The sequence below is a fragment of the Hakea prostrata genome, chromosome 11 (genome assembly GCF_041222555.1).
Source record: "Hakea prostrata isolate BN-2017 chromosome 11, UWA_Hpros_2, whole genome shotgun sequence".
Taxonomy (NCBI): domain Eukaryota; kingdom Viridiplantae; phylum Streptophyta; class Magnoliopsida; order Proteales; family Proteaceae; genus Hakea; species Hakea prostrata.
This window is the reverse complement of record NC_142610.1, coordinates 23,803,881-23,827,327: the sequence shown is the minus strand read 5'-3', so window position 1 is coordinate 23,827,327 and position 23,447 is coordinate 23,803,881. Positions and strand designations below refer to the sequence as shown.

Sequence of the window (23,447 nt, the reverse complement as noted above, 5' to 3'; positions counted from 1 at the left end):
TCATGCGTCATCAAGTTTAAATATTATATATTATTTAATCACACACACACACATGCACATGCACCTAACATAATAGGTACATGTATATATACATATACAACTATAATTAGTGGGCCTACCTCATGGGCTTGTGGGCACACTCTCATTTCTTGCGCAGGCCCCTTGGGATCCAATTGGAAGTGACTTCGGGTTTAGAAAATTATGATGATTCTTTTGTTGTCTTTGGCTTATTCTAATTCTGTCGTATGAGAGACTGACGGACAAAATTGTGTATCAGCCCGATTATGGGTCCTGGTCCAAACGTCAATAATTATTTAAATAGTCTAAGGGATTGGGAGCATGCCAACACAACATTAAAATACTAGTATAATGAGATGTGGGGCATCACATTTTATCACAATGTCCTCTAAATTTGATATCATCAACTTATACAACAACTACTAATTTACCACAATCCTCAACCATGACATAGAGGTTGTTGTATAATGTTCTTTTCCTTAAACCCAATTGTAACAAGTGTCAAGTTTTGAGTACCAAGCTCTTGAAGCTTGCTTCAAACCATATAATGTTTTCTTTAGATTGCATACCATATTTGGATCATCACCTATTTCAAATCCAGCTGCATAAAGTACTACTTCTAAATTGCCATTTAGAAAGGGTGGTTTTACATCCATTTGATAAACTTTAAACCCCTAAAATTTGCTAGGAGTAAGAACATCCTAATGGATTCCAACCTTGCCATTGAAGCAAAAGTTTCATCAAAATTTGTCCCTTCCACTTGAATATATCCCTTGCACACCAATTTGGCCTTGTTTCTAACAACTTGCCCTTCTTCATTCATCTTTGTTCCTAAATTTTAATCTTTTTTATTTGGTCAAGCTTTTCATTAATGACTTTCACCCAATTTTCATCTTTATGGGCTTCATGAATTGACTTGGGCTCTTCTTGAGATATCAGTGAGACAATAATCTTCCTTTCTTGTTTGTATCCCTTCATCTAAAGTGCCAATAGTTGATTAGGAGGATGCACTTTTGTCCATTTGTTATCATCTGGTCTTCCATCTCTATCTGGTTTTATATCAATCTCATGTTTTCATCAGACTCTACTACATGTGGTTCCCCAGTTTCAAATTCCTCATTATCTTCAACATTGTCAAATGTAGGGTCCTCACAACAAATTTGAGCCTAGGTAAATTTTTGTTTATCTTCATATTTGAGTTTTCTACAACCTTTCGGAATCTATATAGATCTTGAGGCTTTTGACACATGGATTTGACCAAGCGTAGACCAGCCACTAGGGCTTCATATTCTGCGACATTGTTTGTTGTAGGGAATATGAAGCAAAGTGCATAATTAATAGTAAAACCATTGGGACTTTGCAAAACCAGGACAGCTTCACTTCCTGTTACATTACTAGCTCCGTCCACAAAGAGTGTCCAAGTTTCCAAGGACATGTTTGGCTCTTCCATAGTAGGCCATCCAATGGAGGATTCTACCCCAAAATCAGCTAATGTTTGCCCTTTATAGTTGTTCTTGGTTTGAATTCTACTTGATGTTCACTCAATTCTATAAACCAAGACACCATTCTCCCTACCAGATCAGGGCAATGTAGGATCTTTTTTAAGGGAACATTAGTTAGCACAGTTACTGGATGAGCTTGGAAGGAAGGCCTTAGCTTTATAATAGAGATCATTATAGCTAGAGCTTGTTTCTCTATTTCGGGATATCTTGACTCAGCATTTAAAAGAACATGAGATATATAATAAACAGACTTCTGGATGCCTTTCTCTTCTTGGATTAAAACAGAACTTACAGCATGGGATGAAGTTGCCAAATAAAAGAGAAGTTCTTTGTTAGGACATGGACAAGTGAGTATAGGGGAAATGCTCAACTTGAGCTTGAGTTTTGCAAAAGCTTTCTGGCAGACATCAGTCCAGATGAGTTCCCTTGTCGCATTGAGTGATTTCAAAGCTGCGAAGAAGGGTAAAGCAACATTCTCTAGAGCATGACAAGAAATGACTGAGAGATACAACTCTTCCTGTTAAGCTTTGTATTTCTTTCACAGTTTGGGGGAGTTGCATTTCCAAAACGGCTTTGATTTTTTCCAAATTGGATTCAATGCCCCTTTCTGAAACCATAAAACCAAGAAACTTCTTGGAAGACACTCCAAAGCGCACTTCTCAGGGTTAAGGCATATCTTGTGTACTTGGAGAACTTTAAAAACCTCCGTTAAGTCACTGATGTGATCTTTTTATTGTATGCTCTTAACCAACATGTTGTCTACATAGACCTCCATGTTGCGTTCAATTTGCTTGTAGAAAATCTTGTTCATTGCAAGCTGATATGTTGCTCTAGCATTCTTCAGACCAAATGGCATGACTTTATAGTAAAACTTTCTTTACTGGTCATGAAAGTTGTGTGAATCTCGTCCTCAGGTTTCATCATGATCTGATTGTACCCGGAATAAGCATCCATAAAGCTTAAAACTTCATGTCTTGTTGTGGCATCAATGAGAAAATCAATGCAAGAAAGAGGATAAGAATCCTTTGGACAAGATTTGTTGAGATCTATGTAATTTGTATGCATTCTCCACTTCCCATTTGCCTTTTTACCATCACCACGTTTGCGAGCCAAATTGGACATTCAATTGGGCAAATGAAACTTGACTTTTCAAACTTTTCTACTTCAGCTTGAATGATTTGATGTTTTTCAATAGAGAAGTTCCTTCTCCTCTATATAGCTAGAGTGGCTCTTATGTTGATCAACAAACTATGATCCACAACCTTTCGATCCACCCTTGGCATGTCTTCAGCTAACCAGGCGAAAACATCAGCATTTTGGGCAAGAAAGGTTGCGAGTTTTTGCTTGAACTCTTCTTTCTGTTCTGAACCAATGTGTGTCCCTCGTTCTAGATGGACAACACTTAAAGGAACTCTCTGAAGCTTCTCCACAGGCTCTCCTCTCTGTACTTGGCTTTCATCACGATCATCAAGTACCTCTACTGGTAACGCCATTTTAGCAAGGGGTTTTGTGGGTTGCTTATGGATGAAATTGAGATAACAATTTACGGATTGTCTCTGATATGTCTTGCAGACACCAAGACATTCTGCTATAGGAAATTTAATCATCATATGCCTTGGGGAAACTATAGCCCCCATGGCAGTTAGAATTGGTCTCTCAAGAATAATATTGTAAGCTGAAAGATTACGCACAACCATAAACATGGTTGGCAAATTCACTTGTCAGGGAAATGCATGTCCCCACCGTTAGATCCAATTGTATGTTACCCTCTATGATGGTTGAACTTCCTGCAAAACAATAAAGTAAAGTTGCGGTTGGCTTGAGTGCATCTTGATCTATCTTTAGAAGTCGGAAAGCATCCAAAGACAAGATGTATGCTAATGATCTGGCATCTAGTAACACTCTATAGATCATATGATTTGCCAACCTAACCTTAATGACAATTGCATCATCATGGGGTGTGTGGACATCTACTAGCTCCTCTCGACAAAGGTTATCGGTTCACAACGAACTAAACACATCATGGTTGAGGGCTCAATGGCACCTACGACGCGAGTACTTTGCTTTACTTGTCGAATAGACTCCGAAGTGGGTCTTCCAACGATTGTGCTAAACCTAGGAAGATCCTCATCCCTAGAGTCATAGGAGCTTCCCACTCGACTCAATCCTTTCTCTAGGAGGAGTCATACTGCTTCTTCTCGGAGATGAGTCTTCTCCTTGACGATTAGACTTGACATATTGATTTAAATGCCCTCGGGCAATCAACTTTTCTATCTCTATCTTGAGCATACGGCAATCATTAGGATGATGCCCCTTGTCTTAATGAAAGAGACATTACATGGACACTTTAGCCCTATTTTTTGGCCTAGCATGTAATCTTCCTAGGTATGTAAGCCAAAATCTCAGATCTACATCAAGATGGCAGATCGTGATTTGTTCAAGGGGGTGAAAGCTGTTTCATCTTCTTTGTCCACTCGTTTGGTGTGCCAATCCTACCTTCCTTTCTCTCGACTATGGATGTAACTAACTTCTCGTTAGTCACAGCTCTCTTGAAAGCAATAAAGGATACTTTATCATCTAAATCCTTGATCAGGATGGATACGTTGAAAAGATTGATGAACTCTTGGATCAACTCAGAACTTCCTTGCTTGAGAGGCAGCAAGTTGTCCTATGTCATGTCCTTCTTAATTCAGCTCTTGAATCGTGCCATGAACGCATGGCCTAACTCCAAAAAGTTATTAATAGAATACTTTGGTAGGCGAGAACACCACGTAGTGGCAGTCTAGTTAGGGAAGCTGGAAAACATCTACACTTGATAGGAACTCCTTCACCACACATAGTCATGATGGAAGTAAAATGATTGATATGTGTCATGGGATCAATTGTTCCATCATAGACAATAAAGGTTGGAGTACGAAAACCTACTAGTAAGGGTGCCACCATGATTTTTGGCATGAAAGGGTCTTGATTCAACGCTAACTGCGCCTCATCTGGAACCTTTTTGTCTAAATGATGAAGAAGTTCATTCATGTCCTGAATTTGTTGATAGAGGCTTTCATTTCCTATAGCCACAAAAGTTTTGGAACCTCCATCTTCTGACATAGAACCTCTTAACTCAGCCACACGTTCCCTTAAGACTTTTCATGGCTTTGGAAAGTGAGAGCTCTTGGCAACAACTCTTGGAAAGGAGAGTTTGTCATGTTGTGTCCCCAGCCTATAAAAAGTAGAGTGGTGGCCACCTTCACAAGGATCTCTGCGTTTACCCTTTCCTTTGTTCTTTGTTGAACGAGTGGGAAGCATAGCTGCTCCATCTCCCTGGGTACCATCTTACTGATCCATGGGGGAGGGAACCACTATTTCAGGTAGAACAACTGTTGGCCCTAAAGGTGGCATAAGTTGGTTCCATTGGTTCACCATAATTTGGAAGGAACCCATCAAATCTAATATCTTACATTGAAGATCTAGCAATTGTGAAGGATCAATTGCCAGGGATGGCGTTGGCCCCTAAAAGGGGAGTTCAACATTTGACACAGCTTCAACACTATCCTCTGGTATCTTTTGACCTCCCTCCTTTGTGGACAACCACTTTCTTTTTGACACGTGGTTGTCCCAAAGATTTTGAACCATGATTATTAGAATGTCCTCCTACTGTCTTTTTTAAACAAGGTAAAACACACTAGGGAATAGAATCGTTCCCACAGATGACGCCAAATGTTGTTCCAAAATCTGCCAAAATCTGCCTACGTGCAATTTGATCCTCTCCTAGCCCAATCCAGGTTCCTGGAGATCAAAGAAACGTGAGAGTGGGCCGCCTCTAGGGACGGGAAGCCACCTCCAATGATTAAGTCAGATTCAGGAAAACACCAATCCTCGTATTGAGGAGTAAATGCTCCAAGCAAGAATGTCTTCTTTGGAACTTGTAGGAGAATTAATGCTAGAGTTATTGTAACTAGGCTTACCCTCGTTTGTTCTGAATGTATTACTTATATATCAACTCCATACCTCTGATATTGTGAAGACGTATCGTGATCGTAAAATCTTCCCCATTAAGATGAAGGGTTGAGATTGCTCACGATGGATAACTTAATCACCGAGTTAAGAGTTTAATCTTCCTGGAGAAACTTCAATCCAGCTGCACCTTATCCTAGATTGATCATTAGCTCAAAGTGACATGGGCCTAGATGTGACAGCTATCACTTAATTCAATAGACAAATAGCAAGGGAACAATACTCGAAAAGACTTGGACGAACGAGGGGCTTCTTGATGAACGTTGGGCATTTAATGTATCTCAGAGCATTTAATACTGAATTTAATGCCTTGATTGAGGTATGGATAAAGATGAGCTGAATCCCTTCGCAGCTTTACTTTTTCCACGTAGTGACATCCCTGGTGCCATGTAAGGTGTTAACCGAGAAGTCCCAAATGCCACATGGCATTCATTGAGAGACGTTCTTCAAAGCCAACATTCATCCGAGAAGTGGCATACCGAAAAGTACTTGAGCAATTCCTTCAAACCATCTGGTTTAGCAAAATGTTCTCAATCAAAAGGATCACACCGGTTTAATGGTCTAAACCACAGTGTACACAACACCGAATAAGACATATTTGGAAATATTTCTATTGATTTGCATCCCAAAATATACAATATTTCCAATGATTCTAATATGCCAACGCCCAGGACTATGATTGCCTACTCCCAGTGAAGGAGATACAGATGTTTCAGGTTCTTCATGGGCAATAGATCCAGTAGTACTTCTAATAATTTAGATCCAGATATCATTGATACAGTATTAAGACTAACAAACATTCTATGGAGTGAGACACCATCTGTCATCCACCACAAGAATAAGGCTGAAAAGAAAGAAAGGGAAGTGAGCAACTGAGAGTAGTATGAGAAACAGAAAGGGTCTCACCTTTCTGTTTGAAGACTATTAAGGTAATATGCTTTCTTCATCTTCAAGGGTACCTACAAGGGAAATATGATAAAAATGGAATCCAACACAGAGGTCAATTCCTTCACTTTCATGCTGCAGATTAGGGACATGAGGTCCCTAACAATCATCACTTAACATCAGAGTCAATGAGACATTCAATGTCGAAGTAGATACCTTCACGGTGCAAAGGTTTGTCATCTAATCACAAAATCATTACAGTGCTTTGTCGCTGCAGCATACAGATAAAGCAATAGTGGTTCTGCCAAAGGAAAGAATTAATGTCGAGATCAATATAAAATCCTGGTATGACCAGAGCTCCCTCTGTATCTGTTTTTGAAATAGTATAGTCCTCCATTGCTGACTATCGTTCTAAGCTGTTATCGTGATCTCACCATTAAGTTGAAATCTATAAATCAGGATTTGAAATTTTTATTCTGTGTAACAGATTTTCTGTTTTCTAGATTAAACTTTGGATGTATAAAGGAAGACTCAGATGCCAAAAAGTTTTTCCAGAGATCCCTTGATCTCCTATTCTTCTGGTGCTACTCTGCTGATCTCATGATCTTCTTCACGACATTGAATCCCACTGTTCCAACCACGTAATTGATAATATACAGCACCTATAATTGAAGGAAAGCAATGCTTGCTATAAGTTTGAAATTGTAATATGTTTTGCTAGCACCTCATTGCCTAGAGATTTTAACTTGAAAATTGCTGCTTGTAATTTACAATTTTCAATGCAAAGTCGGTCCAAACATAATATAACTGCTCTGCATTTCATAATTTTTCACAACGCATGTCAGTGAAGACAGATAACATAAGTTTGTTCTACATCTAGGTGCTTGCTGCTCCCCGGATCTATAAGAAGCCTGTATCCCCTACTGGGTTTCTGTCTTATCCCACTTTAAACTGTTTTAAGGATAGTTTATATTATCAGTGGGATAGAACAACAGATTTCACTCGCTCATTCCGGATTGGACAATCTTCTGCCACTTGTTTGGAGCTTCCATACAGCTCTGCACTTCCAGATTTAAAAAAATACTTCTTCAACTACGAAGAAGATGAAGGTCAGTTCATCATGAAGCATGGAGCATCATTTTCCAAAAATTTGGACCTAGTGCCTATTGTTGGCACTCCAAATGCTGCTGAGTTCCGCAGATTCCCATTTGAGATCTCGTTTAAGGTGTGTTCTTTGGTTCAGCATGGATACCTTGCAGGGCCAACACGATGCAAATTTTTACAAGTTGGTTCATCCTTCTCTGGTTCCAATAAACTATAACTACATACAGCATGCATTGGAGGAAATGTATCATTTAATATATTGCTGCTATGAGCCTGTTGCATGGCTGAGAGAGCAATATGAAAGATATGACAGATCCAATCATATATCTGGTTCCCCTGTAATTTCCTTGGATGAGGACTTGTTATATGTTCGCAGGGTTCAAATTACCCCTAGTAGAGTATATTTTTGGGGTCCAGAGCTTAACCTTTCGAATCATGTGCTGCGAAACTACTGTAACCACATTGACAACTTTATTCGTGTATCTTTTGTTGACGAGAATTTGGATAAACTGCGTTTAACTGATTTATCTCCACGTAACTTCTCTACCAGCGAACGAAGACGTACTGAAATTTATAATAGGATACTTTCTACTCTAAGAAATGGTATATGTTAAGCAAACCTAGTGTAATGCAGCGGAATATCAACAAGAATCGAAGAGACAAAAACAATCACTCACACAACACAGAGTTTTACTTGGTTCAGTCAGAGACCTACATCCAAGGATGAGATATGCTTTCACCAAGCTTATGCAATCGAAGAACAACAGAGAAGGATTACAGCCGTAAGATCAGTGTGATAACTCTATACAAAAGGTAAAAGAAAGAAACATCAAGACAAGGAACAATCACACCTGAAACCACAGATGACAGCCTTGCTTCTTCTTCCCTGGAACGCACAACCGAGAGTACCAAACCAGCACCTCCACGCCCAAACAACAAGTGATACTTGTACACCTTTACAAGAGTAATCCTCACAACAAAGATCTCGATAGGAGCATCAATGGAGTCTTCTTGCGCATGAGCAGAATCACCAAACCAGAGGAGAGCAAACCCTAGAACCCGTGAGAGAGATAGAGAGGAGAGAGAGAGCAAATGATCGAATGAATCTAAAATCCCAAAACCCCCAAATTACATACATGAGATAGAACAAGTAAAATTACTCACATACCCTCTAAACAACTCAATAAGACTTAACCTATCCTAAACATAGTGAAAAGACTAAAGTACCCCTGTATCATATTACAACATTCTCCACCTTGACTCTGTTATTTTGTTGATGCATAAACCTGAGAGAAACACAACCCATCAAATAAAATATAAAACAATGTAAAGCAAATTATAGAGATAATAATTTCAATGAGTTTAAGGCAGACTTAAACTTATTAACAGGTACAACCTTAGTTGTAATATCTGCAGGGTTAATGGAAGTATCTATCTTACATATATCAATTAAACCCTTAGCAATTATATCTCTAATGAAATGCAACTTTACATCAACATGCTTTGTTCTTTCATGAAACACATTGTTCCTAGCAAGACACAAAGCACTCTGGGAATCACAACAAACAAGAGAATGCAAGTCATGAAAACCAAGCTCCCCTAGAAGCCCCTTAAGCCACATGCATTCCTTCACAGCCTCAGACAAAGCAATGTATCAGCCTCAGTGGTTGAAACTGCCACCACATGTTGGAGTGTGGACTTCCAACTCACTAGATTCCCACCAAGAGTAAACAAGTATCCACTAATGGATCTTCTCTTATCCAAATCAAAGGCAAAATCTGATTCACAATATCCAACAATGTCTATCTTATCAACACAAGAGTTATCATGAACAATTTTATAAGATGCAGAATTTTTCAGATATCTCAACAACCACATAACTGCATCCTAATGTGAATCACATGGCCTACTCATGTATCTACAAACAAGACCAATGCATAAGCAACATCAGGCCTACAACAAACCATAGAATACATGAGACTACCAACACATTCTTGATATGGTCTATCAGTTTCAGCAACATTAGAATCCATTCTAAGCTTGAAATGAGCACCAAGAGGAGTATTAACAGTCCTAATATTATCATGTCCAAACTTGTTAACAAGTTTATGAATATATCCAACCTGAGACAAAGTCAAAACACCACTAGGCCTATTTCTATGAATATCAATGCCAAGAATTCTTTTAGCAGCCCCTAAATCTTTCATTTCAAATTCAGATTTCAATATAAACTTAAGCTTACAAATATGAGATTTACCCTTTGATGCAATAAGCATGTCATCAACATAAAGTAAAAGATAAATGAAAGAATTAGTGCTAAACTCACAATAATAAATACAACTATCATTGGAGCTTCTCTTGTAACCATTCTTAAGCATGAATTCATCAAACCTTTTATACCATTGCCTAGGAGATTGTTTCAAGCCATACAATGACCTTAACAATAAACAGACTTTAGTCTCACTCCCCTTCACAACAAAGCCCTCAGGCTGAACCATATAAATATGCTCATCTAACATACCATTCAAGAATGCAGTTTTCACATCAAATTGTTCAAGTTCAAGATCAAAGAGAGCAGCCAGGGCAAGAAGCACTCTAATAGAAGTATGTTTCACAATAGGTGAAAACACTTCATTATAATCAATTCCCTCAACTTGGGAATACCCCTTAGCTACTAGTCTTGCCTTATACCTAGGTTGTTCAACACCAGGAATACCAGCCTTAAATTTATAAACCCACTTACAACCTTTGGGTCTATCTACAAGAGTCCAAGTCTGATTTTTCATTAAAGATTCCATTTCATCTTTCATGGCAACAAGCCAAAGCTTGCTATCCCCACATCCAAGAGACTCTTTATAGATTCTAGGCTCACATCCTTCAAGCTGGTCAGCTACATTTAAAGCATAAGAAATCAGATTTGGACTCCCATTAGATTCACACATATTAGCATATCTAGAAGGTCTCTTAATCTCTCTTTTAGACCTATCTCTAGCCAATAAATAACCATCTAAAGGATCCTCATCTTTAAGCTCTTCTTTAATATCAAAAGAATCACTACCAACTTCTAGATCATCATCCTCAACCCTAGGATCAAATTCATCAATCTCAGTCTTAGACTTATCCTCTAACTCCACCTCAAATATAGCCTTGTCTAGATCATTGGAGTTAGGTCTAACACTTGATGAATCAATTTTCAAAAATTCAAGTTCATTGAATTTAACATCTCTACTAATTACAATTTTCTTATCTTGTAAACACCAAAGCCTATATCCTTTAACACCTAAAGGATACCCTAGGAAGATACATTCCTACCCCTAGGCTCAAATTTACCCTTGTTTTGATGAACAAAACAAACACAACCAAAGGGTTTCAACAAATTGTAATCAGTATGCACTTTACTCCACCTAAAATCAAGTGTTTCAAAATCAATGAAGGAACAAGGAGATTTATTAATGACATAACAAGCTGTACTAGCAGCTTCAGCCCAGAATTTCTTACTTAGGCCAGATTCAATCAACATGCATCTAACCCTATCCATGATTGTCCTATTCATTCTCTCAGCCACTCCATTCTGCTGAGGAGTATAGGTGCATGTTCTATGTCTAGTAATACCATGTTCCTTACAAAAAACCAGAAACTTTTCATTCACAAATTCAAGACCATTATCAGTTCTAAGTTTCTTGATTTTCTTTTCAATTTGATTTTCAACCAATACTTTCCACTCTAGGAACTTATCAAAGACAGCTGATTTATCCCTAAGAAAATACAGCCATGTCTTTCTAGAGTAATTATCAATAATAGACAAGAAATATTGGGCACCCGAATGAGATAAATGTACATTTGGACTTCCCCACAAATCAGAATGTATATATTCAAGCACATGAGAGGTCTTATATGAAGAATGGGGGAATTTAGTCTTATGGAGCTTACCCATGGCACACACATCACAAAAAGTCAAAGGGCTAAATTTCTTAAGACTTATCTGACCACTTTTGTACAAGTGTCCAAGCCCCTTACTACTTATATGACCCAATCTCCTATGCCAAAGTTCCACCTCACTAAGAACCCCACTAGAGACTGATGCAGCCCCTAAAACCACACTTCCATTTAAGAAGTATAAACCATTCTTCAAATCAGCAATTAATACAACAACCCCTCATAACCCTAAGAGAACCATCCCCAGAGGTGTAATGAAAACCCCTAGTATCAAGCTGACTAAAGGACAGCAAATTTCTCTTAAGTCTAGGCACATGTCTTACCTTTTCAAGATCTCTAACAGTCCCATCATTCATTCTAAGTCTAATTGATCCAATCCCCACAACATCACAAGCATGATCATTACCCATTAATACTTTACCACCTCTAATTGACTCAAAAGTGATAAACCACTCCCTTCTAGGAGTCATATGAAAGGTACAGCCTGAATCTAAGATCCAGGCATCATGATCACTACATGATGAGATTGTTGGGGTAATCTGGGTATTTCATGTATTTACCTGGTTTGTTATTGAACCGTCCGGTTCATGTGTTTGTATAAGGCATAGTTGGGCTGGTTTATTTCATTCATGTATGCAAACAGTGTCGAGGGTTTCGTATTGTGATTTGGGGTTTGAGCTCTGGCGATTCTGGAGATTCGGAGATGGCTATTCTTCTTCCTGCTCTTCATCTTCTACCTTCGTTTGATGGTTGATTCTTGTGGTACTTTGAGGCAAAGTGCTTGGCAAAGGAAGGGAATCACTCGGTGGTGTTCTTGAGTGATTCGGTGATGACTTGGAGTTGTTCTTGATGTTCTGATCTCACTCTGTGTTTGGTTCTTTGAGGCGATACCAGAGGGCTTTCATTCCTCATATGAAGAGGAAGACTCGATGTTGATTTGAGCATCAACTACTGCCATATACGGTCATCTCTGTACCCTTATTTTCCCTGTTTATCTGTACTCTCTCAAGCTATAGTAGATTGGACTCTATCCCGAGTCCCGGAGACGTAGGCTCAAGAGCCGAACTCCGTCATCAAACACCTGTGTCTCTTCTTCTTCTTGCTTCCAATTTTCTTGTTAAATCACACGATCGATTGGCTTGACTAGGTTAGGGTTTATAGGTTGTGTATTTCTTTTGATTCAATTGATAATTAATATGAGTTAATCACCTAATGCTAATGTGAATTGAGACCTGGGAACATCAAAACCACTAGTGCATCACTAGTAACATCAACTACATGTGTAGCCTCCATTCTCTCATTACCATTTTCACTTTGCAACTTTTGAAGTCTCTCTCTACAAAACTTTCTTATGTGTCCTTCCTTCTTACAATAATAACAAACTCTTTTATTGTTGTTAATCTTTCCATTAAAATTCTGATTCACATTTGCATTGCCATTCTTTACAACAAACTTCTTCTTTTTCTTATTATTATTGTTGAACTTCTTCTTAGTTTCATGCATACTTCTATTATCAGAATTAACATGTAAACCCTCACTAGCATGCTTTCCCTTCTTCTCACATTTCAATTATATATCCCTAATTTTCAATGCTTCCATCACATCATCAAGGGTTATAGATTTTCTACCATACTTAATAGCATTTTTTACACCAACATGAGAATCAGACAAAGAATTCAATAATAGGACAACAAGGGTATTATCAGATAATTCCTCATCTAGATCAGCCAAAGCACATGACAATCTATAAAATTCCTCTACATTATCAGTTAAAGTCTTAGAAATTAAACAATTGTTCCTTCAATAATGTAATATTAGGAAAAGATGCAGCTTTATAAAGAGTTTCAAGTTTAAGCCAAACCTGAGCTACAGTCTTACAATCTTACCCTTCTCATAACAGTGTTACTTAAATGCAAAATAATAGTGCTATAACACATATCTTGCATATCTTCCCTTTCTTCTTCAATCATGGTCAAGGAGATCTCTTTATCAGTCTTCAATGCCTTGTGGCATTTATTTTGAACAAGAATAGCATGCACTCTATTCTTCCACACCATATAGTCTCCCTTACCATCAAATTTCTCCAACTCATACCGGGTTGGTGCCATGACAAAAGAATAAGATATACAATCAGTTGGTATCTTAATTAGTAAACAAGTAACACAAGATATTATTCACTTTATAATCTTTCAGAATTTAATCAATCAATAAATCTGAAATAAAGATATGATAATATCAATTTTATACAAAGAGAACATGTAGAGATTACCAATGTTTAACAAACTGTTAAACCACAATAAGAGTATTCAAGAGTTGTTTATTGAAGGCAATATGTCACTAAATAAAAAAAATCAGAATTTAATCTATATGTTTTTATAACAAAAAAATCAGAATTATACTAATCTGAGATTATAAACTTTAATCTATCATCTATCTCATATATACACCATGTTTATCACAAAATCCCAATTCAATATGAATAAAAATCCCAAAGAGCCGAATTACTCAAATAACCAGACAAACAATTTTAATTCTTCAAATTGAATCAATAGCCAGGGAAATTGTATTCAACCAATACCAATAATGTATATCAATAAAAGCCCTCAATCAATTTGAGAAGAAACCCTAAGACAGGGATTCGGCCAAGCTAGGGTTTATCACCATAGCAATTGATGAATAAGAATATAATCTAAAAATCAGATTACTAATTCTATCCAAAAACATAGACAAAAGATTAACCAAGAGTTAACAGATTAAGCCAAGAATCGTAACAGTGCTCTGATGCCAAAAAACTGTTAAGCAAACCTAGTCTAACGCATCGGAATATCAACAAGAATCGAAGAGACAAAAGCAATCACTCACACAACACAGAGTTTTACTTGGTTCGGTCAGAGACCTACATCCAAGGATGAGATATGCTCTCACCAAGCTTATGCAATCGAAGAACAACAGAGAAGGATTACAGCCCTAAGATCAGTGTGATAACTCTACACAAAAGGTAAAAGAAAGAAACATCAAGACAAGGAACAATCACACCTGAAACCACAGATGACAGCCTTGCTTCTTCTTCCCTGGAACGCACAACCAAGAGTACCAAACCAACACCTCCACGCCCAAACAACAAGTGACACTTGTACACCTTTACAAGAGTAATCCTCACAACAAAGATCTTGATAGGAGCATCAATGGAGTCTTCTTGCGCATGAGCAGAATCACCAAACCAGAGGAGAGCAAACCCTAGAACCCGTGAGAGAGATAGAGAGGAGAGAGAGAGCAAATGATCGAATGAATCTAAAATCTCAAAACCCCCAAATTACATACATGAGATAGAACAAGTAAAATTACTCACATACCCTCTAAACAACTCAATAAGACTTAACCTATCCTAAACATAGTGAAAAGACTAAACTGCCCCTGTATCATATTACAACTGTATAGTTATTGGAGAAAAGTGGTTTGATTTTCTTGCCTTCTCAACAAGTTAGATTCGGGTCAGCTCTACATGGATGTTTGCAAAGACAGATGATGGGCTAACAGCAGCAAAGATCAGAGAATCGATGGGTGATTTTGGTCTAATAAGAAATGTGGCAAAATATTCTGCTAGATTGGGTCAATCTTTCAGTTCTTCTAAAGACACTCATAAAATTTACATGCATGAAGTTGAAATTATCCCTGACATAGAGCTGGAAAGAGGACAGATAAAATATGTTTTCTCAGATGGTATTGGTAAAATTTCTGCTGATTTTGCAAGCAAAGTTGCAGTTAAGTGTAGGATAAAAGGTTCTACTCCCTCTGCCTTTCAAATAAGATATGGTGGCTATAAGGGTGTAGTGGCTGTAGATCCTACATCTGGAAAGAAATTGTCCATGAGAAGAAGCATGTGTAAGTATGATTCCCAGAACACAAAACTGGGTGTTATGACATGGAGCAAATATCAACCCTGTTTCCTCAATTGTCAGATAATCACTCTTTTGTCAACACTTGGGGTGGCAGATCATGTTTTTCAAGAGAAGCAAAGGCAGGCTATGGAGGAACTGGATGCTGTTCTAACCAATCCATTAAGGGCACATGAAGTACTTGACATGACATATCCAGGTTAAAGCAGTGATGCACTCGGGGAAATGTTAATGTGTGGCTATAAGCCTAGTGCTGAACCATTCCTTGCAATGATGCTCCAAGGAATCCAAGCAGCAAGACTTCAAGAACTGCGAACGAAGACAAGGATATTAATTCCACATGGAAGATCATTGATAGAATGTCTGGAACCTCATACTTCATTAAATAATCATCTTGACAAACTCAACTACTTTGGAATTAGGTGGTATTCATAAGATCAATTTGTAGCATTAAAAGACCTTAACTCATAATTAAGAAAACGAGCTGGGAATAACAGGAGAGGGAAAGTGTTGGAAGTAAAAGGAATTTGGATGTTGTGCAGGTCCTGAGTCCGCTGTTGTGTCATTCAGCACTTCGTCTTCTTCTAAAACAAAAACAGTCCAAGAAAGTGGTTGAATTATGATGCTGTCTAGGTCCGGAGTCCATTGTTGTATTATTCGGCATTCCTCCTCCTGCTTCTTCTTCTTCGGTTGGTCCATCATACCAACTGAAGAAATCTGCAACAATTAAGGCACTCAAGCATTCATCGATAGGCTTTTGAAGGTCATGAAGTTCCCTACCCTGTAATAACTTCAACAATTTCACTAAGGCTAAATTGCTACCTACCGAACCCATCACAAATTTTTCAATCACAATGGAATCTTTTTCTTGGAGAGGAATCCCAACCAGTCGAAGCCTTTGAAATGGTGAATGCAAATCACATCTCGTTTACTAGTAAACTCAACATCCTCAAATCTCACCGTATGCCTACACTTGGTTGATGTATCCTTCCCATGGATCGTAGCCTCAATGAATAACTTGATGGGTACTAGCTGACCCTCTTTAACTCGCAAGTCATAACCCTTCAATTTCAAAACAACGCACAAAATTAAACCCTTACTATCAGCACACAGGCGATAATGAGTACTTTCCTCTGACATTTTAGGTAAAAGTAGAGTTCCCTACAAAACAGTGAGAGGAAAGCAGGAGAAATTAATACTAACAGAAATTACATAATAATAGCTGCTTTAGTTAGTTCCCATTGTTAGAATATATATACATAATTGATCCATAAGTGAAGAAGACAATAAGACTGAAATAATAAGTACCTACTTACCTGCCCATGTACGTGCTTCCCCATTCTATCTTTCAGGTTAGGACACCTCACGACTGCAATTTCATCCAAGAATTTCACACGCTCATCAAAGCCTTGAATCTCCTTCAGCTTTTCACAATTCCAAATGCATAATGCCTTCAAATGTCTCAGCCTTGAGATGTCCAAAGTTCGTACCAGTGAATTGCATTCCCACAACTTAAGCTCAACCAGAGTTGAGGAAACTTCTGGGAGCTCTTCCAACAGGTCACAGTTTACAAACATTAATTTCCTCAACTTGTTAAAGTGGGACAGATCTACCGGGAAAGATTTCAGATTCCAAGACATACTCAAGTCCTCAAAGTTCGAGAGCATTAAAAAATCATCAGGCAATTTTGAAAGATTGGTTTCACTCAGATTAAGGGTACGAGAACGCCTCAGTCTCCCCATTGATTTTGGTAGCTCCACTAGTCTAGAGCAATTTGACATATGCAATTCCTCAAGATTATCCGGTAGTCCAACACTGTGAGGAACTTCTTCAATTCCTACAACATCAGCAGACAAACTATCCAAATTGTTTGGAAGCCCTTTTATACCTGTGCCTGACAAGTTAAGTTTTACTAAAGATTTCAAATTACAAATCGAATTAGGCAACTCCATGATTTGCAAACAACCATTAATATTAAGAGTTTGGAGCTGACTCAACTGCCCAATGGATCTATCCAAACTTTTCAACCTACCGCACCTTGAGAGATCCAATTGCTCCAAATAATGAAACCATGAGAAGTTTGGGGACTCCGATAGATTCTCAGAAGAAGTAAGATGGAGAACCTTCAACTTCAAGAACCGCTGTCATACAAAAATAAAACATACACTTCATTAATAAAAAGTAATAATCAAATAAGAAAAGAAAAATTAAGTCCAATATTTTACCTTCTTTTCTTCTGGAGGACTAATATTCCAGACTTGTTTAATCTTCAAGTCCTTTAGTTCAAGATGCACTAGACCCTTGTGATAAAAATTGGTAGGTATAGATTTCCAGGAACAATTTTTCCACTTGAACCATCTTAGCACTGAAGGAAGTCTGCAAAAGTTTGTTTTGACTCTTGATGATGCAATCTCAAGAAACTTTAGATTGGGCATCCTATCAAAGTGTGGTTGATCTAAACAAACATCTGATAAGTCATAATCATCAAGGACTAGTCCTTTTGCCATGATAGTTCCCTACAATAGAATAATTGAACAAGAAAATAAAAATCAGTGGATATGAGCAACTAAATAATTAAGTTAATGATGGGCAGTTCATTACAAGAATACATAAGGATCATGCCTTAGAAAATGTTAATTCCCTAAAATAAATAAGTAATCTAAGAAAACAGATATCAGTGGATACTAGTGGAGTGGGTCCAAATCAACACTCAAGTGGATTTTAAAATATAGAGTGTTATCCAAGGCTTGAGCAAAAACAAAATAGCAAATGCTTCAATCTTACCGTCTTTCTTTCATCTAATACTCGCAAGATTTCATCATGAGACCATAACCTGCTATGCTGACTTGGATCCATACGATTTTCTTCAAGGATAATTTCTCTTCCCATATCTCGTGTTTGATCATGCATTTTCAAGATTGAACCTTTAGTAAGCCACTGATCATATCCATCTTCAAATTTAATAAGGGATCTTTGAATCAACTTTGATATTGCAAACCTTGGATGATAGCCACATGCTTCCCATATGAGAGTCACATCTTCTTTTCTCCATCCAATAAAAAGACTTGCAATATCAAGGAAAATTTCTTTTTGATAATCTCCTTCTAGCTTATCATAGCTTATCCTCAACCTTTTCTGGACTTTTTCAGGAGGGATTTCTTTCAAATACTCTATTGTACTTTCCCACTCTTCTATGCTTCTTTGTTTTGATAACAAAGACCCAACCACCTCTAGAATTAAAGGTAATCCTCCTGAATAGCTTGCAACATCATTTGAAAGTTGCATATAATCATCTAGAGGTTGCTCACTTGAAAAGGCATGCAAACTAAAGAGTCGAAGAGATTGCTCATGATTTAACTCTTGAGGCTCGTATATTTTATCCTCAACAACTTTAGCATCACTCAAGATTTCCTCATCTCTTGTTGTTATTACAACCCTGCTTCCTTCACCAAACCAATTGGTTCCGCCAACCAAAGCATCTATTTGTTTCGCACTATCTACATCATCAAGAACTATAAGAACTTTCTCTTTTCCAAGTCTTTCTTTTATCAATTGCTTTCCTTTGTCACAGTTAGATATGTCAATGTCGTCCAGTCTCAAGATATCTTTAAGAAGTCGTCGTTGCAAAGACACTAGACTCGTGCTTGATGTGGCTTGTTCTCTGACATCTGAAATAAAGCTATGCTTGTTGAACTTTGAAATGATGATGTTGTACACAGCCTTCGCAATAGTTGTCTTTCCAATACCGCCAATACCCCATGTTGGTAATACATCAAAAGTAATTCAATTCAATTAATTGATGGGGAAAAAATTCCTTACCTGGATTTGCTTTCCCTTACTTGAAGTATTCGCAGCGGAAGTTTAGATCCACGTTCTCGTTCCACCACCAAAGATTTACCGGCGAGATTCCTCAATCACAGGGAAATGGAATAATATCCACAACCCAAATGCCGTGAATTAATGGAATGAAGATCAAATACTAGGAAAGAAGAATTTCTAAGCCTGCGATTCTAAGAGAGAGGGAGAGAGAGATGGAGCCGCCGTTTCTCAGAGATTCACTCGTGCGAATGAATCACTCAGTTACTTACTCACTAATGCGGTGGTTACCAAAATATATAACCCTATTTTGTAACCGCCCTAATAGTGAGTTTCCAATATTGCCCTTGGGCATTTAATTTATTAATCAAATTAATAAATTCCAACAGCTCCCACTTGCACAAGGGCAAGTGTTAATCTTTCAATGTGTCCCAGACACACTTGTATATCCCAGATATACACATTCAATCTCTCTCGCTATGTATCCCGATACATAGACCTCTTGTGTCCCGCACACACATGCATATCCCAGATATACATATATATATTGATCTCTTCACTATGTATCCCAGATACATAGACCACCTGTGTCCTAGACACTAATATCCACAATCATACTGGCAAAATGGGTTGTGCGATCAGTGATATACCTGCACGCGTGAGCCCCAAACTAGAAACCTTCCCAGAAGGCCAGAATGGCACGTCACTCATAGAAACAAATCAAATAAGCATTAGTATAACACAGTGTCCTAGGTTTATTCAAACTCACCGGACTAAAGGTATCTCGATCCCTCCGAGAGATCACCTTCTTGTCCTTAAAATGTTCACTACAGTAACACATACAGGTTGGCGCCAAAGAAACACTTTTTAGGGTGCGGTTGAATCAAACCTTTCCTTTCGCCCCTGCACCATCACTACACTTAGGATTGATTCCTTTCCCGGTAGTGCCCCTTTAGGTCGAATCTATCATGACCATAGGTAACACCCCAAAGTAGCCACATCAACCCTTCGTTTCATGATGTCGTCGAAAGTCACTAAGAACACTAATGGACCATAAGGTCCAGGTCTCACACAATGAGAGGAGCGAGGATCCATCCTCTCATTTCCAATGATCGCTAAGCACACATAGTATGATATATGTGCTATGGTGGAGCATTCTATATACAATAGAACGTATGTCCATCTCAACACCATACAGGTCTTAGTCCAGTCGCAACCCCTTGCGCCTAACCCGAAGTTTCTTTATTGTCGCCACCCTAGCGCCACATAAAGTACTCGCACTTGGCTCCTATAGGCAACATGAATAGTGGGAACATTCATGTCGATTCTCTTCATAGTAGAGAAACTCATCTTGATTCCAAATCAAGGCGACATCATGATTATGAATTGACCTACACAAAGTCATTCACAATCCTTCTCATCTCTGCTCGCCTCCAAGGCGCCAGAGGCGAATGCTCGTGTGAGTGAGCCATTCTCTTGCCTATTGATATATGTTGTTTTATGCTAGAAGAAACACAATCACACAGAAAGTGAATAAAAAAATGCTGGAATGAACTTATATTATTCATTAATAAGAAAGTCTCAGTACAAAAATAAGTCACAATCTACGCAAGCCCAAGGATTTTACATGAGAAATAAAAACATCCTTGGCTATAGGTTTGGTAAGAGGGTCAGCTACCATTAAACTAGTAGATATGTGCTTAAGTACAACTTTCTTTCTTGATGTAATGTCTCTAACAAAGTGATATCTCAACTGTATATGTTTGGTCTTCCCATGATACTTGGGATCCTTGACATAGCTAAGAGCTGCCGTACTATCACAGTAGACAAGGGCAGCCTCTTTGGATGTCATCACAATCCCAGTATGTCGAAGGAATTTCCTCAACCAAACAGCCTCTTGAACCGCAGCTGAGCATGCCACATACTCTGCTTCCATGGTCGAGAGGGATATACAAGCCTACTTCTTGCTACACCACGAAATGGCCCCGCCATTCAGCAAGAAAGCATATCCAGAGGTTGATTTGCGCTCATCGATGTCTCCAGCCCAGTCGGCATCACTATAGCCAACTAACCGCAAATCCAATCCTTGGTAACACAACATGTAGTTACTCGTTCCTCCGAGATATCTCAATATCCTCTTGATCGCTTTCCAGTGCTCTATGCCTGGGTTTGATTGGTACCGACTAACCAAACCCACTCGCATAACAAATATCCGGCCTAGTACACATCATAGCGTACATAAGGCTACCCACCGCACCGGAATATGGAACTCTTTCCATCTTGGTTTTCTCCTCTGGAGTCTTAGGACCCATATCAAGGCTCAAATGCAAACCCTTCTCCACTGGAGTATCAATTGGTTTGCGGTTGTGCATCTCTGTATCTCGTCAAGACATTGTCAATATAGGTCTCTTGAGATAAACCCAAGTAATCTCTTTTGCCTATTTCTGACAATCTTGACACCAAGCACATAGCTTGCTTCACCCATGTCCTTCATATCAAATACGGAGGACAACCATTTCTTAATGGTTTCCAATAGCTCCTTGCTATTGCTAGCCATAAGTATGTCATCTACGTACGGTGTCGTAATGACATAATTATTATCGATCTCTTGGTGTAAACACAGTGGTCTTCCTCAAGCATGGAAAAACCATTTTCCATCATAGCTTGGTGGAAGCGCACATTCCACTGTCTAGATGCTTGCTTTAAGCCATATATGGACTTCTTAAGCTTGCACACTTTGCGCTCAAGTCCATGTGCTTCAAAGCCTTGAGGTTGATCCATATAGATCTCTTCCTCAAGTTCTCCATTGAGAAAAGCAGTTTTTACATCCATCTGATAAAGCTCCAAGTCCAACTGAGCAACAATGGCTAGTATGAGGCGAATTGAGGCAAACCTAACCACAGGGGAAAAAGTTTCCTCATAATCAACGCCCTCTCGTGTAGTCCTTAGCCACTAAACGAGCCTTGAATCTCTCAATAGATCCATCCGCCTTTCTTTTGATCTTGAGAACCCACTTGTTCCCAATCGCCTTTCGGCCTGGCGGCAAGTCAACCAAGTCCCAGACATGATTAACTTTCATCGACTCCAACTCTTCCTTTATTGCTTTTAACCAATCCTTTGAGCTTGACCCCGCAAGAGCTTCCTGCACGCTCTTTGGTTCATGCTCATCGACTGAAATCATCTCACAGTCGATCTCTTCAGGAGTTACCATGTAGGCTTCATCCTCTATGTCGAAACGTCGACGAGGAACTAGCCCGCGCCTACTACGGCGCAAGTGCATGCCAGATTGCTCACCGTCTAAGGAAGCTATCACATCTGCACTCCCACTCCCACTAGGATCTTCTGGATGAACCCCGGGTTCATTATCCGAGAATCCGAATCCCTGGAGTGACAAGACCACTATCTTGTATCTCACAGAATTTCGATGATTCTTTGTTAACTCCTGAAAGAGATGGAAAATCTTTCTCCAAGAATGTTGCATCCCTAGACTCAAGTTCCGTTCTCCTCTCACTCTCATCTAGTCCAATGAAGACATGGCCCTTTGAGGGTTCAGGAATATCTCACAAAGATACACTTTCTTCCTCTCGGGTCCAAGCTTTCCATATTGGTGAGAAGTAGAGTGAACATATGCTGCACATCCCCATGCGCGCAAGTAACTCAAATCGGCTTCCTTTCGGTCCACAACTCATATGGTGTGGAAGGAACCGATTTGGTTGGAACTCTGTTGAGGATATAGGCCGCATCAACAAAGCATCTCCCCAATAAGAGATGGGTAGATTTGCCTACGCCATCATGGATCTCACCATGTCTAGCAAGGTTCTATTCCTCCTCTCAAAAACCCCATTTTGCTGTGGAGTCCCCTGGAATAGTAAGTTGTCTAGATATCCCCTTTTCATCACATAACCCTTTGAACATATCGGAGAGATACTCTCTACCTCTATCCTTTCTAAGAGTTTTAATCCTTTTATCTAACTGATTCTCAACCAAGCTCATGAATTTCTTAAAACATTCCAGAGCTTCTGACTTATGAGAAATTAGATAAATGTGACCATACCTTGTATAGTCATCTATGAATGTGATGAAATATGACTGTCCTTTTCTAGTATGCACATTCATGGGTCCACACACATCTGAATGGATAAGTTTTAAAGGAAGAGAGGCTCTCAAAGCCTTTTTAAATGGTTTTCTAGTTGCTTTTCCTGCTAGACATGACTCATAGGTTGGCAAATCAGATAGTGAACCTTGGCCTAAGAGACCTTCTCTTGCCAACCTGTTCATCCTA

The 23,447-nt window shown here is 38.7% G+C and overlaps 1 protein-coding gene and 1 pseudogene across 1 annotated transcript; one reads left to right on the top strand and one right to left on the bottom strand.

Annotated features, from left to right (window-relative positions):
* The first annotated feature begins 5,011 nt into the window (after window positions 1-5,011).
* On the top strand, window positions 5,012-15,784 carry LOC149001044 (RNA-dependent RNA polymerase 1 pseudogene; annotated as a pseudogene).
* Window positions 15,785-17,307: 1,523 nt separating this feature from the next.
* LOC149001043 (disease resistance protein Roq1-like) lies at window positions 17,308-19,126 on the bottom strand (the record flags this gene model as incomplete). Its single annotated transcript, XM_089139255.1, has 2 exons — window positions 17,308-17,490; window positions 17,575-19,126. A coding segment is annotated over one exon (1,041 nt), but the record flags the coding sequence as incomplete, so codon positions are not given.
* Window positions 19,127-23,447: the final 4,321 nt, after the last annotated feature.